Here is a 26,927-nt window from a genome sequence, read left to right as displayed (position 1 = left end):
ATGGTGTGTATATACAGGGCATCACGTGGGCCGGGTCTCACCGGTGCTGAGCATCTACAGTTTTTTTAAGGATGCCTCGAAACAGGTCTCTATCAAGCTGTGTTTTGTGCCCTGGCACATGCGGTCCGTTTTTTTTTCCCGGACTGCAGTGACGGCAGGCACATCGTTGTGCATGTACACACTGCTCACTTCTCACTAGTGTAGAAGCAGGGACGGCCTTAGGCATGTGCATGCTGTGCACCTGCACAGGGCCACCAAACCCCAAGGGCCACCACACCAATATATATCCTTAATATAATAATCCTCTGAGGATGGATACATATTTGTGTGGCGGCCCCTGGCAGGGATTTGGTGGCCTCCGGCTCTGTTCCACTTCCAAACGCCCTGCCCCCCCCTCTTCACTGACCTCCGCGCAATGCCCCGCCCGGACCCTCTCTTCCGGGGCCCCCTACCTATGCTCCCTGCCCAGGGCCGCCATGAGCCTAGAGCCGTCCCTGGGAGAAGTTACATGACGTCATGCCAGGTGAGCCGTTTTAGGGGATGGGGAATCCTTTAAAGAGAGTCATTTTCTCTCTGGATTTCCCTTCTCTTTTTGAAACTCAGGAGCAGCAACACTGTCCTGGTGTCACCAGGACTTTAAGTGGAAGCTTTTTCAATACTATATACAAGCCATAGTTGCTGATTATTTATCATATGCATCTAACAACCATTGACAAAGCCAATACGCCTTGCTTGCTGTAGGTATGATGTTACTTGTTGTATCATATATCTGGATGCAACAACAGAAACAGCAAAATACTAGTCAGGCGGCACACTACGCTAAGCACAGATTTTTAGCTTATGTGTTTTTAAGCCACACCATTAATTACATTGGCCACGCCCCCTTGAGAGACCCCCCAGTTTTTTCATCCCACTTAAAGCCCTGTGTGTATATTCTTGAACAACAAAGATACCATTCTGGCATGGGCTAAAAGGATAATTAGAGCATAGGTTTTGACATTATGGGGTGAGGTAGGTATGGTGTTTGTAGTGAAGGTTAGGGAGTGGGTGAGGAATTTACATTTGTATGATGCATAGGAACTGGAATTAGTTTTAGAATTCTGTTACAGGAAGAATCTGTCCTAAGCACGCCTAAACAAAAAAGGTTCAGAGGACCTGGTATTTATTTGTGACCAGAATCACAGCTGTTCGCTGTGTTAGGACGATGATACAACAACAGTAACCGCCACCACACACCCCTCATCACAACCAGATTCCAGTTCCAGATTGGGCTTGGCATCCTGTGTCTCTGGGCAAATGATATATCCTCCCTGCGTCCGTAAAAAAAAAAGCATTGGCATAGCCAATAGGTCTCGCCTTTCGGAACTTAAAAGTGTTTAGCCATGCAACAGTTGATGTTGTTGCACCAAGGATATTGTACTGCATGACTAAATACTTATAAGGTCCCAAAGGCAAGACCTATTGACTATGCCAATGCTTGTTAATTAACTGGTGACTTTAGAAATTGTACGGGAAGAGAGCGATCACAGCACACACTATCACTCAATCCCTAACATTATAATTCCTGCCTCGGGCGCTCAGAACTTGAAGCGATTAGGATGGCATGTCCAGCAGCAAAACGAAGTGCTATCCAATTGCACCAAAGTGTTGAATGAATATCATCTTATGCCAACTAAAGCAATTTGTGAATGGGAAATGTACTGTGAGGTTTTGCTAAAACAAAAAGTACAGCAGAGAAAAAGGACCCACCCATTCACTAACGGCAAACAGGAACATTTTCCACTGGAGGACAGAACACCTCCTTGAAGCAAAAACGACTTTAAAAAGGGAGCTTCGCTGATTACAACGCGACTATTTTGATCACATGCGCCAACACAGGATGAGGAAACTGAGCAGTTTGGGAGGCAGCTTGACAAGTTTTGGACACAAATGCTCCATACTAGCAAGTCCAGAAACATCAGAGCTTTTTGGACAATAATCAACGAGGTAAATAACAAGGACTCAACAGCTAACTATAATGCAATAATGGGGGCGTGGCTATGCAGGCGATCGTAATGGCCGCCTGATTGTAGAGCTCCGCCGGACGGGCTCGAAGAAGGCGACATTCCCATGTGATCCGGCGCTGCCAGGGGTCTGCAAATGCCCGCCTCTGTCCCCGGGGGCCGTGGGATGCTGATGGTCGCTGCCTGAGACTAGGGGAAGGCGTGGACGTTGAGGATTGCGGAGGGGTGGTGGGGCCTGTCGGGTCCCGCCGGACGTGCACCCTAACGCGCCGGAGCGCCTGGTGAGTCTCCCTCGGGTTCCCGCGCCCCCCCCTTGGCATCCGGGTCGCTGTTGTGCCCCCCCGGTCCGTTGCTGGTCCCGGGCGGGCTCCTTTGGTGGGGGTTTTTGGCCCCCGGTGCTGCTTCAGACCTTCGGGCCTGGTCCGGCCTCGGGAGCCGGGGCCTCGATTTCTGGGCCTGCCTGGGCTGGGTGGTGACGGGCGGGGGGCGGCGGGGGGCGGCTGGTCCGGGGTGCGTTCGGGGGGTGGCGGGGGGCGCGCGGGGGGTCTCTCGGGGGTCTCTCGGGCGGCCCCGCATATCTCCGTCTGGTGGGGGCTCTACATTCTCGCCCCCACCGTTGTCTTTTGCCATCGACACACGCCTGTTCCCAGCGCTGCCCATACCTTTGCTCCTGTTGCTGCTCCCTCATCCTCACGAACGGCTAGAGGCGTGATGGGCCCACCAGCCACAACGCGACGGAAGGACCCCACTCAGAAGAAGCTCAGCTTCGATAAACCACCCATCTGCTCGGCCGACAATCAGACTGCCAGACCTGCTGCTTCGGCTAGCCCTGCGCCACCGGACATGGCGGGGATGGTGGCTGAAATGCTTGGTGAGATGCGAGCGGGGTTCAAGGCCATTGACTCCCGCTTTGACGCCCTCGATCAGAAGATGGCCGAGATGGGCGCGAAAATTCAGTCTCACGACAGGCGTCTGGATGTGGCTGAGTCCCGAGTCTCTGATCTTGAAGATGGCGCTACTTCCACGCTGAAACGACTGGAGCGAGTGGAGAAGATCCTCAAGGAGGTGGCCATTAAGAACGAGGATTTGGAGGCGCGCAGTAGGCGCAATAACATTCGAATTCTTGGTGTGGCGGAGACGACGGCCACTGGCCGCTTTGACACTTTTGTGGAACAGCTCCTGATCGAATTGTTTGGCAGGGACACCTTTACAGCTGGCTTCGTGGTGGAGCGGGCGCATAGGTCATTGGGCCCTCGTCCTGCCCCGGGCCTGCCACCTCGCCCCATCATTGCCAGACTCATGAATTTTAGAGATAGGGATGCTGCCCTGAGGGCCGCTCGTGAGGCGGGCGAGGTGAAATGGCAGGGTGGGGTACTTTCTTTCTTTCCTGACTTCACGATGATGGTACAGGACGCCCGTCGCAAATACACTGGTGTTAAGGCCTCGCTGCGCAAGCTGGGACTGCGCTATGGCATGCTGTACCCTGCCAGACTGAGGGTAGACGTCGATGGCAAGTTTCGCATCTTTGACTCCCCCACCGAAGCACAGGAGTTCTGCCTAGCCTATAAAAACAGAGGGTCTCCGCGGTCCTCGGACAGGGCGCAGCAATCCCCTACGAACATGGACTCGCAGGCTAGCGCTGACCTTTTTTTCTGAGAGCGGGCAGGGCTGACTTTTGCCTATTCTTCGCTAGGCCTCTCATTAATACACTGCACTGCTAACTGCTCGACTCCCCTGGCAGGGCTCTTACACGTTGATACGATTTGAATGTCGACCTGATTGTTGCGTCTGCCCGGGGGGCGTTGCCTCCCCCCATGGCGCGAGCCGTATGGTGCTCATTTCTGAGAATGTTTTTCTTTTGCAGGATTTGCATTGGACTCTTGCTTCTTTCTGCTACTCTTGGTATTGTTTTTTGGGCCGGGTGGTGCCTCCGTGGGGTTTACGTGAGGCTGGGTGGTGGGTGGGTAGGGGGGGGTGTTTCACGCATTAGTTGGAATGTTTCCGAGCATGCTTTGTTTTTTGTTTTGAGAGATGTCTGTTTTGCGGGAGGGTGGCGGCGGGTACGCAGAAGATTGTTCACTGATATCCTGTACGGTTTTGCATGGCTAGGGTAGGTCAGCAACCTGGTCCTTCCAAACTGGTTCTGATGTCGTGGAATGTTCGGGGACTCAGCGACACTAGAAAACGGAAGCAAATCCTGAACTATGCAGCTCAACATGGGGTGGATGTGTTGTTCCTCCAGGAACCACACCTGGGACAGGCTGATTCCGCTATGGTTGCCAGGGGTTGGGGCGCGCACAGGTTCTTCGCCAACTACAGCAGGTATGCGAGAGGGGTGGCCATTTTAGTACACCGGCGGGTCCCTTACGTGCACTCTGATAGCATTCTTGATAAAGAAGGTAGATATGTGGTGGCCACTGGGACTCTTCTCGGCTTTAAGATTACTTTTGTTGGAGTGTATGGGCCCAATACTGACTCCCCTGCCACGCTCCAGTGTCTTCATGACGATTTGCTACGCATCGACACTGACATGTTGGTGGTGGGTGGAGATTTTAATTTGTTGATGGACCCTGCACGGGATAGCACCTCTACATCACCGGACTGCAAACCTCGCTCCCGTGCTGTACTCTCACCCATGTGTGCACACTATCCCCTAATTGATATCGAGGCCCGGCTTCATCCCCACTCGCCCGCTTACACACATCATTCTGGGTATCATAATACTAGCACCAGGATCGACTATTGGCTCCTCTCCCCGGGTGTGGTTGGTTGGGTGGACACACACTCTACGCTCCCACGTACCTTTTCAGACCACTCTCCTCTACTTTTGACTTTACTGGTTCCTAGACTGGGAGGGTACGAGAGACAGTGGCGCTTCCCTGGCAAGGCATTGGCTGACCCGGTTTTTAAAGAGGACATTCGCAAGGCGATTGAGGACTATTTTGAGCTTAACTCAGGCACTGTCGACACATGGGCCACACTGTGGGAGGGTTTCAAGGCCACCATCCGGGGGGTATGCATCACGAAATACGTTGGGTCATTGCGCGAGATCCGCGCCACAATGTCTCGTATCGAAGATGACATTGCGGCGTTGGATAGTTCTGGCCTCCCGGACCCTGATGGCGCCTTGGAGACCAAACGTCTGGGATTGCTGCAGGATTTCAGGGACGCCGCAGACAGGGAATTGCACTACTTGCATACTCAACACGCAGCTAGACAACACGGAGAGGGTGACAGACCTGGTAGACTCCTAGCACAGCTACTACGCCCCCCCGGCAGGCCTCCTATATTACCGACTTGCTCGATGACTCTGGCGTTCGCCACCAGACCACTCCTTCCATATGTGCTACTTTCCTGTCCTACTATAAAACGTTATACACCTCCTCCTTGCCTGATGACCATCGTGATCCTGGCCCGTACATTGATGAGATCGCCATGGTATTTTTGGAGAAGGACATGCAAGATTTCCTTGCCGATCCCATCACGCCGGAGTACATTGTTGAGGCTATCGACGCCTTGAAGGGCTCCTCGGCTCCTGGGCTGGACGGCTTTTCGGCCGACTTCTATAAGGAGTTCAAAGACGAACTGGTGCCCCACCTTGTGGAAATGTACTCAGAGGCATTAGAGACCGGCGTCTTGCCTCCCACACTTCGAGAGGCGGTGATCGTGCTGCTGCCCAAGCCTGGTCGTGACCCGTCCCTCTGTGGCTCTTACAGGCCCCTATCGCTGCTCAACCTTGACTACAAGATCTTGGCCAAGGTTCTCGCAATTCGCTTGTCGCTCCTGATGGAACAGATTATTTCCCCTGCCCAGTCCGGGTTCGTCCCCCACCGCTCCACCTCCCTTAACCTTAGAACTCTCTTTTCTGTCCTGCACAGAATAGACCCTGACACCCCGGCGGCGGCTGTGTTTTTGGACGCCGAGAAGGCCTTTGACTCCCTGGAGTGGCCTTTCTTTCTGTCCGTCATGCGGCGGATGGGCATGCCCGCAATGTTCATTGCCACTGTAGAACTGCTCTACACCGCCCCTCGGGCGAGACTACGCCTTAATGGCACCATCTCCGATAGCTTCCCCCTCTCGAGGGGCACCCGACAGGGCTGCCCTCTCTCCACGCTGTTGTATATCCTAGCCATGGACCCCTTGGTTAGGCACCTTCAGGAGCGGCATTTACATCGTGGCCTCTAGTTTCGTACTGGTCCGCTCCTCGTCTCTTTATATGCGGACGATACCATACTTTATGTCCGGTTCCCTGAGACGAACCTGGAACCCCTTCTCCTCGAGATAACCCGGTTTGGGGAGTACTCTGGCCTTCGTATCAACTGGCGCAAGTCTGATATCTTCCCCCTTACGCCCGCCACAGTTCGTTGGGACAGTCCATTCCCACTCGACTGGAACACGGACTCGGTGAAGTATCTCGGTATCCACATACACCTGGATACAGTCTCCATGGTCCGCCTGAACTACGGTCGGGCCTTGGACTTTCTGGAAGATAGCCTCGCCCACTGGCTTCGCCTTCCTCTTTCCATGGCAGGACGCGTAGCTATCATTAAGATGGTGGTGCTTCCCCGTTTCCTATACCTGTTCCACAATTTGCCGATCCCACTGACCAAGATTTTCTTCACCCAGCTGCGCTCATTGTTGCTGCGGCTAGTTTGGGGGGACAAGAACCCGAGAGTCTCCTGGCGAACCCTGACTCTGCCCTATGAACGGGGCGGTTTTGGAGTCCCGGACTTTTACCTTTACTATCTTATTGCCCAGTGCGCTTACGCACACCCCTGGTTTCACCCGGATGCCCGGATACCCCATTTGCGTCCGGAGGCGGACATGGCGTGGCCTGTTGCCCTCGGGATGCTACTGCCCAAGGGCCTGCCCCGTGACCCTCAGGATATTCAGACTGCCTCCACTACTTCCTGGGCTTGGATGCAGCTGCGTCCGGAAGGATGTGTTATACTCGCCGGCCCTCCCACTCCCGAACCCCCACTGGCTCCCTATCACTTCTGAAGCGGTGGTCTGTCGTACTCTTTCCAAGTACCAGCTTAACACCGTAGGAGATTTGTTCCCGGATGGACACGTCTTTTTGGTCTCAGAGGACCACCGTTTTACCGATCGAACGTTCATGGACTCATTCGTTCTTACCCGGTTGAGGTCCATGCTCAGAACACAGTTTCCTTCTTTCCCGCTCCCTCCCGACGACTTGGAGGCCCTGACCTTCTTGATACAGTCCCCCAGTAGTGCGCACGTTGTGTCAAAATTGTACAAAATATGTGTGGCCGCACTTCCTGCCCCAGACACACGGGTACGTGCAGCGTGGGAGGCGGATCTGGGCGGACCCATTACTGACGACCAATGGTCCGCTTGCTGCCGGGCCACCAAAGACGTCTCCATCAACACCAGACACAAACTAATTCACTTCAAGTTTTTACGGAGGCTGTACTTCACACCTGCCTTGGCTCACAGACTCGACCCGTCAAGGCCGCATCACTGTCCCAAATGCAATGCCCCACACGCCGACTTTGCCCACCTTGCATGGACGTGTCCCAAACTGCAGGACTACTGGTTGCAGGTACACCACATACTGGGTAACATTTTAGAGTGTGTCCTGAGTCCCCTGCCCGAGATTGCATTGATGGGGTATGTTGTTGAGTTTCCCCGCTCCACGAGGAAACTGGCTGCCATTGGTTTTCTGCTCGCAAAAAGGGAAATTGCTATGCTCTGGGGTTCTAAGCGCATTCCCACCTCGAAGACATGGCTCCGCAGTCTGGCCCAGTGTAACATAAATAATGCAGAATACTCCGCACAGCTTCCAACCGCTTCGCGCCCAGTCGACATATGGGGCCCCTACAGACAGTACATTAGCAAGCTAACACAGGCGGCACAGTCCCAGGCGGCGAGCTCTCTGGTTCCGGAGGGGGTGGGTTAGCTGTTCTTCCCCCGGCTAGTCTGCATTGTCTACTGTGCTGCAATTGGCTACTGTTTGCCGTGCCTGTTCTGCTTGCACTCAATTCTTGGTTACCCCGACATCCTATGGTCACCCATGCAACCGACATTACCATCTTGTCATGATCGATGTGTTGTTGTCCGCTTTCTCTCCCTTGTAGGCATCTCTCTAGTTGTTGTTTTTTTTTTTTGCATCTTATTTATCTCTTTGCATCGCATGTGTACATGTACGTATTATTGGCAAACTAGAAAACGGAAAAATGGAGTTTCTAGAATGTGTTGCTCCGCTCATCATATTGTTGGTCACATCTAACCATGTTTCATTTTGCATTCCTGTTAATAGTGTCGCTGATTTTCTCTACACGCTAAGTGACTGTTTGCTCCTATGTACCAACCTGATGCGAATAAAGAGATTTAAAAAAAAAAACTATAATGCAATAATAAGTGGGGAGGCTTCGGCACATTACCTGCACTATCATTATTCTATCACGCAAACAGAATCAATAGAAACCAAGCCATGTAAGCAATGTAATCTTCACCTCATCAAGCAAACAGAAACAGGATTGTGCAAGGCACTGACCTCCAGTCAACTGTACAGCCAACACAGCTGTATTACTGGATGTGGCATGTCCAAATGATACCATTATTGACGGGTCTGCTCGAAGATATTGTTGTTTAGACAACATAACTCTGCCCCCAAAACGACCTGACAAAAAAGGTGAAAATATAGAAGGAAGCCAAGCAGGAAGACTGAATATGCCCAGAACAAAATCTGGTATAAAAAGACCATGTGCGAGCCACATAATGGGCAAAAAGCAAGGGCAGAGAAAAAATCAAGCCCCATTGAATATATTATATATTGTATTATAAGGAATAGTAGAATGAATGGAGCACTTGGACCCAATGAGCTACCCCTGGCAGACCTATCCAGGGCATCCCCAGAGCACTGGCCAAAAAAACGTAACCTATTATACAGTGTGGTCTGCCTTTAACAAGCATTACCAAATTCATTTTGAAGATCAATAATTCACCCAATCTTTAAAGGGAGCGACAGAAGTCATCCAGTAAATGATGGCTTAATTGTGCTATTGGACACTAAGGCCAAAGAATTTGCAAGTCTAGTATTCCAACACCCTCAAACATGGGTAGGCAGACATGCATCCATCCCAGAAGGCCTTTAAGTGGGATGAATAAACTAGAGGGTCTATCAAAGGGGCGTGGCCAATGTAATAAGGGTGTGGCTCAAAAACACTTAAGCTAAAAATCTGTGCTTAGCATAGTGTGCCACCTGACTTGTATTTTGCTGTTTGTAACTGCATCCAGCTATATGATACAACGCATAAGATACATATGTAGCAACTATGGCCTGTATATAATATTGAAAAACCTTCCACTTAAAGCCCTGGTGACACCACAAGGATGTTGCTGCTCATGAGTTTCAAAAAGAGAAGGGGAATCCAGAGAGAAAATTACTCTCTTTAAAGGATATCCCTTCCCCCCTACAAGCTCACCAGCCATGACCTCATGCCGTAACTTTTCCTCTAGTGAGAAGTGAGCAGTGCACATGGATGTGCCACTGTTACTGCAGTCCGCCTGCGCCAAGGCACAAAACAGAGCCCGATAGAGACCCGTTTCGAGGCCTCCTTTCAAAAACTGCCAGTGCTCAGACCCGGTGAGTCCCGGCCCACTTAAAGCCCTGCTTCCCAGGCAATCAAACTGGTTTCAGAGCTGGACAGAGCACACTTTCGATGTTGGCAACCCTAGCACACTTTCGATGTTGGCAGCCCTAACCCTTTGCATGCATCCTCTTTCACACTAAAACTTGGCTTCGCGTTAAGCTGGGAAATGGCACAAAACTGTCCAAGAAAATGTACACTCTGGTCGACCTAAAGCAAGGGTATGTTTTGGCCTCAGTACTATCTAACATCTATATATCAAGCCTGTCCATAGAACTAGATCTCATAAATGTGCATCCTTCTAGGTTAGGGAACCGTCCCCTGATCCACATCCTATACGCAAATGACCTACTCCTGATTAGCATGACACTTGTGGATCTGCAAAGGCTTCTGGATGCCCTGCTCTGCTTCACAAAATGGTGTAAACTTGAAATCAACTATAAGAAACTTTTTTTAAAAATAACGGGATCATGGAACATTGACCGGATCCAACTAACCATCCAACGAAACTATAAATGCCTGGGGGGGAGGGGGATGGGGGGTTAATCAAGAGCTACCTTCTGCTGAGACATGGATTTAATGACATCGAAGACTGCCTACCTGATATCAGGTTTCTGTACACTTCCAAGTTCACAGAGGAGCCCACTGTTAGGGCCCTTAAAGAAGGTCATTGTTATGTTGTGTTTTCATACTTGCTTTCCTCCTTCCCACGTTTTAGTTCCCCTTGCTTAGAATAGGAATGTTACTATGTTCTTAGAATAGGAATGTACGTGTGATTCCAGGTCAGTTACGACCTGAAGCTGTTGATGGATGAGGCGAATAAACTGGACTCCTGATCTACACTTGGTTTCCTCTCTAATTCATTCGTGGGGAACACCACATTATTATTGGCGACGATCCTACCTCACATCGCCTCAACACCCAGCTGTCCTCTGCTTGAAGTACCTCCCCAGCGGCTGTTTTACATTCGAAGGAAGCAAAGTCTTCCCAGCGGCTGAATCGACGGATAAAAACGAAGAATGAAAACTCCTTAATCTGGTGAGGAGTACGGAGGAAGGTTAAAAAAAAAAAATAATAAGGGGACGTAAAAGGAACATAAACAACGCGCGTTGTTTATTTGTTGAGCCATTAAAGGCGCTCGCGCTTCTCGTTTCTATATGCGCGAGAGATTTCAGCGCGTACAGGAGGAAGGCGTCATGCGGTTCAGTGACGCAGCACGCAGCGTGTGAAGGAAGTCACCGTGCGTTTCAAGCCTCATTGCGCGCAGTGTGTAACGCGCGTTAAAAGAAAGAAGAATGCTGATTGATGAACTTTATGTGCTCACAGTTAAAAGAACGTAGAGTGAAGGAACGTTCGTTTTACATAAAAAAAAACACGGATATTGAGAAAAGAACCCTGATTGTCTTTGTGAACAGTGTAAAGGAACGTTTCTGAAGGGAAATAGTACGTGTCTTTATAAAAAAAAAAGAGGATGATCTCACAAAGCCTGCTCCACTGAGAATAAAAAAAAAAAAGACAAAGAGAAGCTCATTTTTTTTAATACAATTGAATCTTTATTAATGACATTTCTTTATAAAAGAAAATAAAGAAAAGCTTATTAAGGGCACAATAAAGGATAAAGAGAAGAAAGACTATATACTATAAATAAAATAAAAAGAAAGTTAAATATGCAGAATGTCACACAACCAGCATTTTTTTTGATAAGTCCAGGTGAACCTAGTGTGAAATGGCAGAAATGGAAGAAGATTTTTGCAAATTATGCGAGAGTGTGTGGTACAAACCTGAGTGCAGAAAGGAAGCTTTCTTTATTGTTACACTGTCTAGGTGGTGAAGGACAGGACGTACTAGAACACTTGCCGGAACTCACAGCTGCGGAACAGAGAAACCTAAACGAGTATGAAATAGCAATAGAGCAGTTAGATCGCCACTATCTTCCAAGACTAAGCACAATAATGGAGAGATACCATTTTGGGTTGAGAGGTCAGAAAAGAGATGAGTCTGTAGAAGACTACGTGTCCGCTCTTAGAAAATTGGCGTCTTCATGTAAGTTTGGACAGACATTAGAAGAAAGAATCAGAGATCAGTTTGTCTTAAAATGTGCTCATGACAGCATTCGTAAAGAGTTATGGCTAAAAGATGAACCACCCCTAGAGGAAGTACTTGTGATAGCAAAACAAGTCGAACACATGACCAAATGCGTAGATGAACTGAAAGGAGAAAAAGAGAAAACAGTAGAACCTGAGAAGAAAACTGAATCCAAAGTAGAAGAAGTAGTTTGTCAGGTTCAGAAAGAGGGAAAAGAAGACAGTGGGAGGAATGACAATATGACGAACAGATATAATCCGAATTTTAATATGTCTAACAAATTTTCTTGTTTCAGGTGTGCTAATCCCGGACATTTAGCTAACTCACCAAATTGTCCTGCCTTGAAAGTTATTTGCAATGAATGTGGGAGAAGAGGTCATTTTTCAAAATGTTGTAGGACAAAAGGTAATAAAAGGGATAATACGTACAAGAAATGGGCACAACCACAGGTGAAAACGGTTACGTTTCAAGTTAGTGATGGAGTATTAGAACACCCCACACATTTAGTTAAAGTAGATGATGCCATGATTGAATTCAAATTTGATTCTTGTTCCCAGATCACTATGATTGATGAGGAGCTTCTGCACAAAACCTTTGGGAAAAATGTAAAACTGTTCAAAAGTGACATCTTACCGCTAGGGTATGGCAGTAAACCCATTAAGATTTTAGGTTATTTTACTGCCACTATGGAATTAGGAAGTAAAATCATTCCTGGAAAAATTTATGTTACCAATTTTGGGGATGCTCTAATTAGTTGGCGTGACCAACGTGATCTTGGAGTCACACTTGATCCTAATGCCACACCTCAGGTGAGAATTCAGGAGGTGGAAAATCTTGCTGACATGTTTTCTGGAAAATTTCCATCTGTCTTTGAAGACAAGTTGGGATGTTTAACTGGCTATAAGCATTGTATCAGGCTTAAGAAAAATGCTATCCCTGTAGTAGCGAAGGTTAGAAGGATTCCACTAGCAGAACAGGTAAAGGTACAAGAGGAGTTAGAAAAGTTAGTTTCAAATAACATTATAGTGCCTGTAGAAGCCACGGAATGGTTGTCTCCCATTGTGGTTGCGAAGAAGCCTACCGGTGAGATTCGTTTGTGTATTGACCTAAGAGCGTTGAACAAAGAGGTGGTGGTGGACAGATTTCCGTTACCCAACATAGATGAAATGGTAGGCACATTGGAGGGTGCGAAATACTTCACTACCCTGGATCTGGCATCTGCCTACCACCAGGTAGAACTAGACACTTCTTGTCAGGACTTAACTGCATTTGTAACGCCGATGGGGACTTTTAAGTTCAAAAGGATGCCCTTTGGACTGATATCAGCTGCCTCGGTTTTCCAGCGGATTATGACACACATACTTAAAGGTCTTCTTGGGGTAAAGTGTTACCAGGATGATCTTCTGGTGTATGGGTCGGACTTGCAGGAACACAATGAGCGTGTGTGTGAGGTGTTGAGAAGACTGGCTGATTCTGGTTTGACTCTTAAGAAAGAGAAGTGTAAATTTGGCTTAGAAGAAGTAAATTACCTAGGGCACTGTATTAAGAGTCAGGGTGTTTTTCCTAAATCGGATTTAGTTACCTCCATCAGTAATGTTGCAGAACCTGTCAATAGAGAAGAGTTATTGTCCTTTTTAGGGATGGTAGAATTTTATGGGAAGTTTATTGTACATTTTGCGGATAAGACGAAGAACATGAGGAGACTCACTGGTAAAAGTGTCATTTTTGTCTGGTCAGATGAGTGTAAGAAGGAATTTGAGGGAATAAAAGAGGAATTAAAGAAAGCTCCGTCCCTGCAGGCTTTTGTTCCTGGTTTACCTACGTTCATTTTTACTGATGCAAGTGAAAAGGGATTAGGGGCGGTGTTGGTGCAAAATAAACAAGGCCAAGAGTCTTTAATTGCATGTGCATCCAGGTGCCTCCGTGGTCCGGAGTTAAACTACTCTGTAATCGAAAAGGAGTCATTAGCGATATATTGGGCATTAAAAAAGTTCAAGAATTTAGTTTGGGGGACTAAATTTATTGTTAAATCTGACCATAAGCCTCTGAAGGAAGTATTTTGTAAAAAAGGACTAGATTCCATTTCTTCTCGGATAAGAAGATGGATCATATCTTTACAGGAATTTGACTTTGAAGTCCAGTATTTACCGGGTGTGTCTAACAAGGCTGCTGATTGTTTTTCTAGATTGGTTAAAAGTGATGAAACGGGATACGAAGATGACTATGTTGATGTGGATGAATATTTAAATGTTTGTGAGGTCACAGAGGGTGTTGTAAGTAAAGAAGAGTGGAAAGATGAATTGTCAAAGGATGAGGAGTTGGTTAAAGTAATGTCCTTATTAAAAGATAACAAGCGTCTGGACAAACCTTGGTCTCTGGTTTCTCATGAACTTTCAATTTCAGATGACATGCTAACTCGTGGGTTGAGGCTTATACCTCCTTTCGCTTTAAGAAAAAAATTGCTCTCTCATGCACACTCTGGTCATTTGGGGATAGTAAAAACCAAGGAGATGGTTCGTACTCAGTTTTGGTGGCCAGGAATGGACTTAGAAATAGAACGTTTGGTGAGGGAGTGTGTGGAATGCTGTGCAAGTGATAAGATCCTAAAAGTCAGGCAAATGCCTATGGTGTGTAGGGAGTTACCTGGTCATCCCTGGGATGAATTGGCAATTGACATTTTAGGGCCTCTTGCAGGTGTTTCTGACACTCCCTATCTGATAGTCTTAATTGATTTGTATTCACGCTGGATTGAGGTCCGTGCAGTCTGTGAAATTACTTCTAATTCTGTCATAAAGTTTTTATCGGACATATTCTTGAGAGAGAGTTTCCCTAATAGTTTACTGTCAGATAACGGTCCTCAGTTCTGTTCTAGTGTCTTTGAAGATTATCTTAAAAAATGTGGAATAGTACACAAGAGAACATCGTTATATCACCCTGAAACAAATGGTGCAGTTGAGAGGGTCAATCGTACATTGAAAGAGTGCATACAGCTCGCAAGAGCTAGTGGCTTGAATTGGAAGGATGCATTAAGAGAAAGAATAGACGCTTATCGTCACTCCCCTCACACGACCACTGGAAAATCTCCTTTTGAGCTATTTAAAGGTAGAGTTCCGAACACGATGTGGTGTCCAGGTTGGATGAACATGAAGAAGGGGTTTGTGGATAATCATGTGGGGGCATGGAGAGAGAGAGAAATTGAGAAACAAACTTGTAGGAAGGCATATTTTGACAATGTCAAACGTGTTAAATTTCATGATGTAAAGGTAGGTGACCTTATAAAAATAAAGGCACCGGTAGGGAGACGGCCGTGGTCCAAGTACACCAATGTTAGGCCTGTCATTAAAGTTTTTGGTAATGCCGTAAAGACACAGGATGGGAGGATTTGGAACAAGAGTCGAGTTGTAGTTGTTAAGTCAAAGAACCTTTCTCAGTCTGACTCTGATATCACATCGAATCTGTTTGGCTTAAGCAATTCTTCTCGCTCTTGTCACAACTCTCCATCCAGTTCTCGCTTGAGGAGTCAAAGGTTACGCAGTGCTCCAATGTACATGAAAGATTATGTGTAAATTATGGTCATTGATTTTCGTTGGCTCATCAGTTTCTTTTGTCTCCTTTGCCTCCTTATTTTCTGTTCACTATGTTTTGGTAAAGATGGGAGATGTGTTATGTTGTGTTTTCATACTTGCTTTCCTCCTTCCCACGTTTTAGTTCCCCTTGCTTAGAATAGGAATGTTACTATGTTCTTAGAATAGGAATGTACGTGTGATTCCAGGTCAGTTACGACCTGAAGCTGTTGATGGATGAGGCGAATAAACTGGACTCCTGATCTACACTTGGTTTCCTCTCTAATTCATTCGTGGGGAACACCACAGTCATGGCAGCAAAACTGCTCCCCACAAGTGTGTGTGGGTGTCATGTAACTGTTGGGAAGGAGGCAAAGTTATCAGATTGCCTAATTACGAAAGCCAAGCGATCAGTCTTCAAGCTCCCAAATTTTTCCTCACGAGCGCATTTACAAGTAGAGCTAGGCCTAACAAATAGACTCTGGCCTCAAAAAGTTCTTTCATAAAGATGTGCCATAGATTTAAATTAGCCAAGAAAAAGACACTTGCTGCATACTTGTGACATGAAAAAACTGCAGAATTCAGTTGCCTCATTTAGCCGCTTTATACATGACGCCTCAACATCGCTTCAATTTACCAATCTATGGACTACACAGGTAGCAGCTAGCGAGTTTAAGAGGATACTAAATACTGTAACATGATAACTTTCCATGCAAGAAGTCATTCTTGGCAAGTGATAAACTCTTATGAGTCCTTAGAACAATTTTATTTCGATGTGGCTATCCATTTATTATTAAGCTTAAGTTTATGTGCCTCGCCTAGGAATTCTACCAACTTTGGACGGTCTTACCATTTGGTTAACAAAGGGGAGTACTCAGAATGCAGACTGTGTGGCACCAGAAATGAGACCCTAATACATGTACTCTGCATTTGTCTGAGAAGAAAGTCTAACTTTACAACTTTCTGTATTCACAAAAGGCGTTTACGATTAGTAGTTAGATATTTGTCTCAGTTTAACTTACGTTTTTTTCTCAGTTAGACTGAAGACCAAAACTTACGTTGAACAAAGACAAAAATCCAAATTTACTACTCATAAATGCCCTTTGTGAATACTGAAAGTTGTAAATTAAGACTTGCGTCTCGCTTTACATTTGGGAATCGGGACCCATGTTTTTTATGGTCCTCTTATAATTTTAATGAATAGTACGGAAGTCTTTTTCCTTTCCTCAGTTCATTGGTCACTTTTATTATTCATTTGCTTATTCTACAAATTTGTAATGGTTTTAACCCTTAGCGTGCTCGCGTCGGCCGTTGGCCGATGTGAGCACTACCTCCCTAGTGCTGCGCACGACCAACGGCCGAGGCAGCCCCGCCCACTTTGACGTAAGCCCGCACCGCGGAGGAATGTCCGCCGCGGTAAGCAGGTTAATTAACTATGCACTTCAGAAATAAATTTGAATTTGAATCTGTGGGGCGCGACCCACTGGTGGGTCTCAACTCTCAAGCTCATTTTTGGTGCGTCATTAAGTCCAGGAAATAAAGATGCCTTTAAATCTAAAATTTATCTTGTCACATTTGCTGAGCTTCAAATACAGCGGTGAAATCTCAGGCTATATCTTCTGAAAAAATTGCTGCTTATGTGTTTTTTTAACATGGAATTGGTGTTTACAAACTCATCTACAGAGAAAGAAATATAAAGTGAATTATGTTACGATCTTTCTGGAGGTTTAGAGAGTTGAAAGGAAAGCCTGTAGGGTGTCATTTATTGTAACACACACCGAAATCTAAATACCTGTAAATTAACTGTAAACATTCAGCAATTCAGAAAGCAAAAATCAAGTTTTTTTTATAAATCTAAAGAATGATGGAAACTTATAAGAGGCTCAAATCAAATCAAGACACTTTTTCTTGGTGCAATTGATAAACATTCACTGAAACACGATTTCCACACATTATCAATTGTGGGCCGTATAGCTTTATCAGTAAAACTGCATGTCTGTATACATTTTGTGGCCATTGCAATGGAAAATATGCTGTCTGTAAATTACAGTGCACTATCTCACATTGCTTTAGTTACATAAAAAAAAATCGCACGCTTCAAGACCATTTAAGCAGGGTGGGTCGAGAAGGTTTCTCATGCTAAAAGTGGGTGATGGACCTGGTGGGTATGGGAACCGTGATTGCCAAAGAGACATTGCTTGGAAATGGAGAGCAGCTGAACCACTCATGTTATCCGAATGGGGGGCAGGGATGGACAGGTGTGCACAAGCAGAAGAACCCATCTACACTGTCAGAAGCTGCCCCCTAAAACATGCGAGGATCTGGGGCACATGGTGGGAACGCTATGGACTTGGTCTGAAGAGATCACCTATATAACTGTAAGATTACTCTTAGTTGGTATCATGATAGAAGTGTGTACTACAGTGCTAAATGTTTTAGTCAATGTATAAAACCAATAAAAAATGTTTTTATTTTTTATAAAAACAGGTAGTGGTCCTAAAATGTTTGGGAAGCACTCTCTTAAGCTATTTAAATTCCAATTACTGCATTTATTTGCAACGTATTCTATTTCATATCTTTCAGCCATATTGGAGAAGCTTGAAGAGCACCTCAGCATCCGCACACTGTATTTTATAGCCTATCTATCCTTTGGGCTTGGGACTGGTCTAGCAACTCTCTCCAGGAATCTTTACGTCATCTTATCTCTATGCATCCCATATGGTATACTGTTTTCTACGCTCTGCACCCTGCCATACTCACTGCTGTGTGATTACTACCAGAGTAAAAAGGTATGTTATGCTGTCATTTTTCTTTTTTTTTTTTTTTTTTGTGTTTGAAAGCTTTATTAAGGTATAAATAGATATTACAATAAGGTGACATCAGCAAATAACAAGAAAAAAGTTAAATGTCGGGAGAAACCAAACAGAAGTAACCGGTGGCACAATGAAAAAGCAAAGCATTTTGAAGTTTTTTAGGGGGGGGTGGGGGGGGAGGGGAAGGGAGGGAATTAAAACCCATGCTAATATCATATAATAATGAATAAAAATAAACACAATGAATATTGGCAATAAAGTACAGTAAATACACAGTGTTCAGCAAATACCTAAAAAAGAACCTTAGAAAAAACATGAAGAAAGATTAAAAACTGCATTAGTGAAATTGAAAACACCATAAACTGCAAGCAGGAGTACAGATGCTCAAGGGGGTTTTAAATTGTCAGAGGAAAGTGGAGAGTATGTCTTTTTGGCGGATTGATCCAAATATAGGGTGAGAGGCAACCAATAGAGTTCAACATTTCGAGAAGGTTTGCAGGAGGACGCAAAAGCAACATCAAGTCTATGTGAATGGCATACTAGATTCCACCAGCAAATTAGGGACAGTTTGTTCAGGGATTTCCAGTTAGAAACAATATGTTGTAGTGCAAGGGCCAGCATAAGGTCAAAGAGACCATGTGAATGTGGAGGGAGTTCCAAAGCTTCTGAAAGGCTACCCAGAAAAACGAAAGAGGTGGAAAAAGGAATAGAGAGGCTAAAGATACGAGAGATACGAGACCATATCTGAGTCCAAAAAAGTCGAACTGAGGGACAGAGGAAGAAGAGATGAAAAAGATCAGCATTAGGAGCATTACAGGTCCAACAATTAGCCACAGAAGAGGATAGAAAGCGAGAGACAGAAAGAGGAGAAAGATAAAGTCTGTGATAGAAGAAAAATAAGGACTGAGTAAGAGAGGCAGTACGGGAAATCTTCAAGGACCTGGCCCAGAGCTTGTCCCAAAGAGAAGTCGGCCAGGAGTAACCTAAATCCTTCTCCCAAGAAAGTTCCAATTTTGATTTGGGACGATCCGGATCAGGAGCTGAGAAATATCGATAAATAAGGGAAGCTTTAGGAATAGTAGAAAGAATGGTAAGTAGAGAGGGAGACGAGGCAGGTAAAACTTCAGAAGTAAGAGAATAGTAACGATCAAGAATGGTTTCCATAAGAATGAAGTATTTCTTTGCAAAAGAAGAAGGGCAGTGAAATTGAGATTGAAATTGAGGAAATGAGCAGGGAGATGATCCATCAAAAAGATGACGCACCCAGATGATACCTTTCGATCTCCACGAGGGCCAGGCGATAGGTCTATTATGTATTAAAATGACTGAATTGTACCAGATAGGTAATAATAAGAAGAATTCCCGAGAGACAGAGACAGAGGAAACCAAAGGCCGCAAAAGAGAAGAAGTGTGTTTAAATAGGAGGGGGTTAAGGCATGGAGCTTTAGCAGTGAAACGAATTGCCACCTGGAAAGAATAAGGGAGTAATAATTCATGTTCAACAGAGAGCCAAAGGGGAGAAAAAGGGGAGATATCCTTTGATAACCAGCGAGAAGCTTGGCGAAGAGAGAAGGACTTATGGTAGAGACGGAAGTCTGGAAAATTGGTCCCACCATTAGATTTAGACTTACGAAGGGTTGAGAGAGATATACGAGCCTTTTTCTGCTTCCAGAGAAATTTGGACAATACAGAGTCAATGCGATGGAAGTAGAGCCCTGGTATACGGATTGGGAGCATGGACAATAAGTAGATTAAAATCTGGGCAATCATCATCTTGATGGAGTCAAGACGACCCCACCAGGAAAGAAATAAAGGATTCCAAGAGGAGAGTAAAGAATCTATTCTAGAGATGACCGCATTCATGTTAAGTTGAATAGAGGAGGAGATAGAGTTAGAAAAAAGAACACCAAGATATTTTATTCTCTTAGAATTCCAAGCAAAGCCGGTAGAAGTGAAAAAGTGAGGAAGGCAAAATTTAGTAAGAGGAAGAATTTCTGTTTTATCAGAATTTATTTTATAGCCTGAAACCAAGGAAAAATTTTCAAATTCAGTTAATAAAGAAGGAACGGAGGTAGCAGGGTCTGAAATGAATAAAAGAATATCATCAGCATAGGCAGATAATTTAAGATGATGATCACCATACGGGAATCCAGAAATGGAGGGATTGTTACGTATAGAAGATAGGAAGGGTTCAAGAGCTAAAATGAACAAAAGAGGTGACAGAGGACAGCCCTGACGAACTCCACGTTGAAGTGTGAATGGGGAAGTGAGGTGACCATTGACGAGAACGGAAGCCTTGGGCATAGAATAAATTAAGGAAATATAGGAGATAAATTTAGGACTGAAGCCATGCCATTTCAGGGAAGCCATTAGAAAAGACCAGTCAACCCGATCAAAGGCTTTCTCAGCATCGACTGAGATGGCTGCAAGGGGGATCGACAGCGAGGGGGCCTTACTTAAAACATTAAGGAAGAGTCTGGAATTGTCCGAGGTAAGGCGGCCCTTAACAAAACCACATTGCTCTTTTCCGATGAGATGTGGCATGAGCGGGTCAAGGCGAAGAGCTAATAATTTTGCAAAAATCTAATAGTCGACATTAACTAGAGATATAGGACGATAATTCTTACAAAATTTAGAATCTCTACCTTCTTTAGGGATAAGGCATATGGTAGCATCTTGAAATGAGCCTTGGGCCAGACCAGCAGAACAAAAAGACTGAAAAAGAGAGAGAAGTTTGGGTAAGAGAAGATCGGAGAAATGTAAGTAAAATTCAACTGGAAAGCCATCAGGTCCTGGAGTTTTGCCTTTAGTGAGAGAGGACAAAGCAGTGGATAATTCAGAAATAGTGAGATCAGTATCAATGTCCGAAAAATTAAGTTGGGAGGTATCTGGTTTAGGCAGGTTCTCAAAATAAGATTGAAGAAGTTCTGGGGTAGGGGGATTTTCAGGAGAGTATAAAGATTCATAAAAAGAGTGAAATTGCTCCAAAATCTCTGCATCTGTATGTACAAGGACATTAGAAGGGGAATAGATAGAGTCTATGTTAGTTCGTTCTTTACGCGATTTTAGATAGTTAGCTAGTAATTTACCCGATTTATTGCGACCTCCATAGTATCGTGCACTGCTCCGGAGATGAAAAGAGGAAGCTGAATCCGTAGTAAGTTTGTTAAAAGCAATTTTAGCCTTAAGAAGTTCAGGAGACATATGATTTGGAGAAGAAGTGTAGAATTGATGCTCTAACGACTTAATGTGCGCAAGGGTAACTTTACGTTTTTGAAGGAACTTTTTCTTCTTTTTAGAGACAAAGTCGATAATAAATCCGCGGGCTGTGGCCTTGAAGGAATCCCAAAGAACATGAGGAGGGGTGTCAGGTTTAGAATTAAGTTGGAAAAATTCAGAAGTATAAGAGCGAAAAGAGGAGGAAAAAAGAGGATCAGCAAGAAGAGAAGAATTGAAGCCCCAGCGAGAAGATTTAGGAGTATGGGAAAGAAGATCAAATACAGTGATGATAGGAGCATGATCAGAGATAACAATAGGTTCAATAGAAGAGGATAGAAGGTGTTGAGATAAAGATGAGGATAGAAAAATATAGTCCAGACGAGAGAAAGAAGCATGAGGAGGAGAGAAAAAAGAAAAATCCATAATATCTGGGTGAGTGAGTCTCCATGAGTCCACAAGATGCACCTGAGTGATAGTGTCAAGAAACTGTTTATGGGGCTTGTGAGGGGTGAAACGAACAGAGGATTTACGATCTAAAAAGGGATCGATAATCTGATTACAGTCTCCGCCTAATAGGAAAGATTCATCTTTGTATTGAATACATTTTGCTGTAATGGAGGGCCAAAAAGAGGAGTCAAAGCATGTAGGGCCATAAACGTTGAACAAAGTAATTGGGATAGCATTAATGAGCAATTTAGCTAAAATCCAACGACCCTCATCATCCTTTTCTTCAAGAAGTACTTTACAATTAAGACGTTTGTGAATCAAAATAGCAACACCGTTCTTTTTATGAGAAGCAGGAGAGAACAAAACAGTACCAACCCACAATCTCTTTAGCTTTAAAGATTCAATATCTGAAAGATGGGTTTCTTGAATAAGAACAATATCAGGATTGTAAGAGGAGAGGTGTGAAAGTACTCTCTGCCGCTTAATAGGATGGTTAAATCCTTTCACATTCCATGAAACAACTTTGAAGGTGAAAGAATAATAAACTGTTCAAAATTGAAAAATGCAAAAACATACTGTACAAGCAGTAATTCAAACTTTAAGGGGGTAAAAAATATGTAAACCGTTAAAAGGATAGAAGGAAGAATAGGAGGAGGAGGAAGAAGAGAAGGGGAAAGGGAAAAAGTTAGGGGAAAGGAAAGAGGGTCAGCAAAGGAAGGAGAAGAAAGAAAAGAGAGAAAGCATAGAAGACAGTACAAATCCAAAGGGATGACTGTAATGAACATACCTGAAAGGGGAGATACACAAAGGGGGAAGTGGGGAGGTGGTGATGCGTTACAAGACGGGTAGACCAGGAACAGGAGCAGAACCACACCGAGACCTCACAAAGAAGGAACAAAGGATGGAACAAGATGGTGAAGTGAGCATCCGACACATATCTGCATGGGGAAAAAGGAGATAATTATTAACATACAGAACATGTGACACAAGGTATATAGCCAGAAATCAGAAATAAGATTTATGTAGACCATACGCAAGGAGACACAAGAAAAAGAAGATAACCAAGATGAGAAGATTGAGAAGACTAAGAGAAGGAGTAGAGAAGAGTACATGAACCAGAGAAAAACAACTAGAGAGCAATACATGGATACAACAGAAACATTTCAGCCACTGTTCGAAGGAGAGGAAGATGCTTCCATCCCCTCCTCACTCTGCAAAAAAATGAAGTTGCGTAGTTCACCAGGATCTTGAAATGACCAAGTCTTATTCCGATAAGTGACTCTGAAGGTACAAGGGTGAAATAAGCCATATCGTGCTCCAAGGGATCGCAAAGAAGGACGCATTGCTAGAAATTCCTTACGTCTGGAGGCAGTAGCAGTAGAGACATCTTGAGATAAGTAAACTCGCTGACCTTGCCAAGTCAATTGTTTTTTGCTCCTCGCTGCTGAAAGGATCGAGAGAAGATCTGTGAACTTAAAAAATAGGATAATAACCCCACGAGGTTTAGTCGATGAAGATGTTCTTGCGCCTAGTCTATGAGCTCTTGGAATACTGATGGACATAGATGGGGGCATGTCCAAAAGTTTCGGTAGGAAGGAGGTAAAGAAAGTCACTGGATTGTCACCCTCAAGATTTTCTGGTAAATTGTAAATACGAAGGTTGTTTCTTCTATTGCGATTTTCCAAATCCTCCGTATGTTTCTGTAGAGAGAGGACAGTCTTTTCTAATGCTACAATGCGTTGCGTGTTGGATTGAACCTCAGGAATCTGTAGTTCAACAGAAGAAAGGCGAGCATCCATGGACTCCCATTTGTCCTTCAAAAGCTGCATATCCTTGCTTGTCTCTTCGACAAAAGGACGCATTGCACGAAGTTCTTCCAAAATTTGATCAATAGGAGATGAGGAAGAGGGGTCCTCCGGTGTAGGAGAATTTTGTTTAAGACGCTTGCCGGATGGAGCAGGTGGAGAGGTTCTACTGGAAGATGAGTGACCCGAAGGGGTTCGCTGAGAGGAAGAAGTCGACATTTTTGCAGAGTGAGTCGATGTAGACGCAACAGTTGAAGAACTCACCGGAGTACTCACAGAGGAAGCAAAGACAAATTTAGGTTTGCGTAATGTCACCATAGGAAGTTCCTACTTCAGTCAACAACTAATCTCAATGCACTGAGAAGTAGAGAAAAGTGCGTTGGCAGTGTCTCAGAAGGTCATCTTAGCATAAGGTAGGCCAGGCGCTTATATAATACAAGATGCTCCAAATAGATAGCACTGTGAAAAATGCCAATGAGAAAGAAGTAGTAGCATTGAAGGCTTTAGTTGAACATGACAGAGTGCACCACAACACCTTTATCGGGTCCAAAATATATACTTGGCATGAAAAAGTAGTATATAGATAATAAGAATATAGGACCGAAAGGTGGCATATCATGAGGTGGATAAAATGAATTATCTCCCTGAGGAAGCGCTTGTAAGTTGCGCTAGAAAGCGCCAGTGAATTGAATGGTGCATATGCTGGCAATGTTGAAGAGAGAGGGCGCTGAATATGGCAGTTAGGGAAAGCGTAACATGAGGCACCTGAGGCGTAATGAAATGAACAGAAAGTCAGAAAGTCATTAAAAAGCTATGAAGAACAGCAGGGGTGCACTGTCAGTGAGTAGCCCTGAGGCGGCAAAGCGTCTGAAGAAAGCGGGTCTCACAGGGGAAGCGCCATGACGTAGAGCCTGAGCAAACACTCCTCAGAACAGAGAGAGCAGTAAAAACGTAGGAAAAAATCACCGAACACTTCAATTGCTCACCCCCAGGGCCGTTGCTGCCGAATTACACATGGTAGTAGAGGTCGTCCTGGCGTGTTGTGGAATCAGAGGTCCGGCAGCTCGAGGAGCATCTAAGATGGCGGCTCCGTGAGGAGCGACAGGAACATTGCGGAAACAGATGAAGAGCGGCACTCCGAAAGCCGCAAAGCCACTCCGCTTGTTTCCCTGAAGCTCCGATAAAAGAATTCGGCAAGGAGGCGCAGAGACAGTCCCGTTCACATCGGGAAAATAGCTGTGAGGTGAAACGGTGCGGCGGAGCTCAGCACCTAGCCGGCCATCTTGCGCGGCACCCAAGCCACCATGCTGTCATTTTTCTAGTTATGTGTTATGTTGTGGTGTCCTATGAATGTACACAATCAAAGCTATGAAGTAAAATGTTCAGCCCTTGGGTCACAAAATGAAATGGTTTGATAGAGGTGTTTGCAAGCAATAGGCACATATGGCTATTCTTTAAAATCAGTTGTGTTTAGGCGCTGCTAATAAAGGGGGTGGGTAACAGGAGGAAAGTTTTAGAAGGAAGGAGGAGAGGAGAGGTGAGGGGATGGGATGATTGGAGAGGGGAGGGAAGGAGAGGGGAGGAGAGATACCCATGCTACTCACTTTTAAAGCTTCACCTTACTATACAACATACAACATTCCTTTAAGGCCAGACCTATTGGCATCGCCAATGCTCATCTCTAATGGTGGGGGGGGGGCAATTTTTTTTTATTTTTACTGTCCCTCATTGCCAAGATATTCCTGGGGTGATGGACAGTAAAAAAGGCCATCTGACCACTCACTCTAAATTGGAAAGATGGTTGGATGGCTCTCCTCCAATGTCCCTTACTCCTTTGGGACGTCGAAGGAAGGTTTACCCGAGTGAAGTAAATCTTACTCTGTCGGCCTAAGCCTGGCGACTCAAAATTGGGCAGGAGGGCTAAGAGGTTGGCAGACAGGGTACTGAGTCACCATTGCAATGGAGTACCCTCTCCATCAAACTCTAAATCAGGCCCTTTATCTCTAAGGTAAGAGGGAGGTGCATGGGAAGGTCTTACAAAAGACGGAGGAGGCCTGGCATAAAATACAGGGAGGGCGTGAGTACGGTCTGAGCATTTGAGTCATCTGCTAAACTTTCTTGTACCAATGATCATGTGTGCCTTGAAGGGCAAGACGGTCCTCAAGGGTCAGTAGTGGCCCGTGGAGGGAGTTCCGTGAGGCGGGACGGGGAGGGGCAGGGTGAGGGGTAGTAAACACCGGAATATGGATGAACGGAGGTAAGTAAACAATTAAATAAATAAAACGAATTTCGTTGCGCGTGCTGCATCGCAAAAATGCGATTCAGCGCCCGCAACGAAATTAGTTTTATTTATTTAATTGTTTACTTGCCTCCGTTCATCCATATTCCAGGGTATTCTACCCCCACCCCGCCCCTCCCCCATCCCACCTCACCGACCCACGGAACTCCCTCCACGGGCCGCTACTGTCAAGGGTGTGACAGAGTCCAGTGAGAGGCCAACCAGAGATCGAGCAGCCGATCCTAGCCCTAAAGGAGAGGCTAAAAAAGGTTTGATGCCTGGACCTATTTTGTGATGTGGCTGGGTTGTTCATCACTTATAATGATCAGTGCCCACCTAGAGTGGTTGTTCGAAATATAAAAATCATTTAACTGAATTACATGGCAATAAACTGGCCTAGTTTAACTGAATTACATTTCCATATGCATCCTGGTTGACCTGTTTTCATTGCTTCTTTCAGTTTGCAGGGGCTGCTGTGGATGGTACCAAGCGTGGCATGGGGGTGGATATCTCTCTGCTAAGCTGTCAATACTTCCTGGCTCAGATTCTTGTTTCGATCGTGATGGGGCCTTTGACCTCCATGGTGGGCAGTGCCAATGGGGTCATGTATTTTGCCAGCCTTGTGTCGTTTGTTGGCTGTTTCTACTCCTCCCTTTTTGTCATTTATGAAATTCCTGCAGATGAAGACACAGAGGAAGAAGAACAGCCCCTGCTGGTGAACACATGAGGGTCTGCTTCGTTGACATTCGGGTCAACGTGGACATTTCAAAACATTTTCATAACGAGACTGAGGATTAATTAGACCACTTTGAGTATTCAACCATTTGGGACACTTATTTAAGTGAAATTATCAACTTCTAAGCCTGTGATTTATTGACAGGTTTGAGGAAAATAAAAGAATATTTGCAAAGCAAAATTCATTTGTGAATTTGACTTAAGCTCTGTACAACATTGACCTAATTTGCACTAGAAAATAGATTTTCCACATGATCATGTATACACTCTACTGTTTCTTATCCATGTTTTACACCAGCAGGGCAGTCTCAGTGACAATGCATAGGTTCGCTGATGAAGGCCTCCAGTTCAGATTGGTTACTTTAA

The 26,927-nt window shown here is 45.2% G+C and overlaps 1 protein-coding gene across 1 annotated transcript in view; it reads left to right on the top strand.

Moving 5' to 3' along the window:
* The window catches only part of SLC45A1 (solute carrier family 45 member 1), a 287,191-nt gene extending 260,473 nt beyond the window's left edge, over positions 1-26,718 (top strand). The window contains exons 8-9 of the mRNA XM_086921904.1: positions 17,848-18,053; positions 26,287-26,718. Coding sequence (XP_086778030.1) covers positions 17,848-18,053; positions 26,287-26,553 — 473 coding nt within the window. The 3' untranslated portion in view covers positions 26,554-26,718. The remainder of the gene's footprint in view (positions 1-17,847; positions 18,054-26,286) is intronic.
* Positions 26,719-26,927: the final 209 nt, after the last annotated feature.

Source organism: Lissotriton vulgaris, chromosome 5 (assembly GCF_964263255.1).
Source record: "Lissotriton vulgaris chromosome 5, aLisVul1.2, whole genome shotgun sequence".
In the NCBI taxonomy this organism is placed as follows: domain Eukaryota; kingdom Metazoa; phylum Chordata; class Amphibia; order Caudata; family Salamandridae; genus Lissotriton; species Lissotriton vulgaris.
Note: the sequence above shows the minus strand (reverse complement) of the source record. Positions and strands in the feature narration are given on the sequence as shown.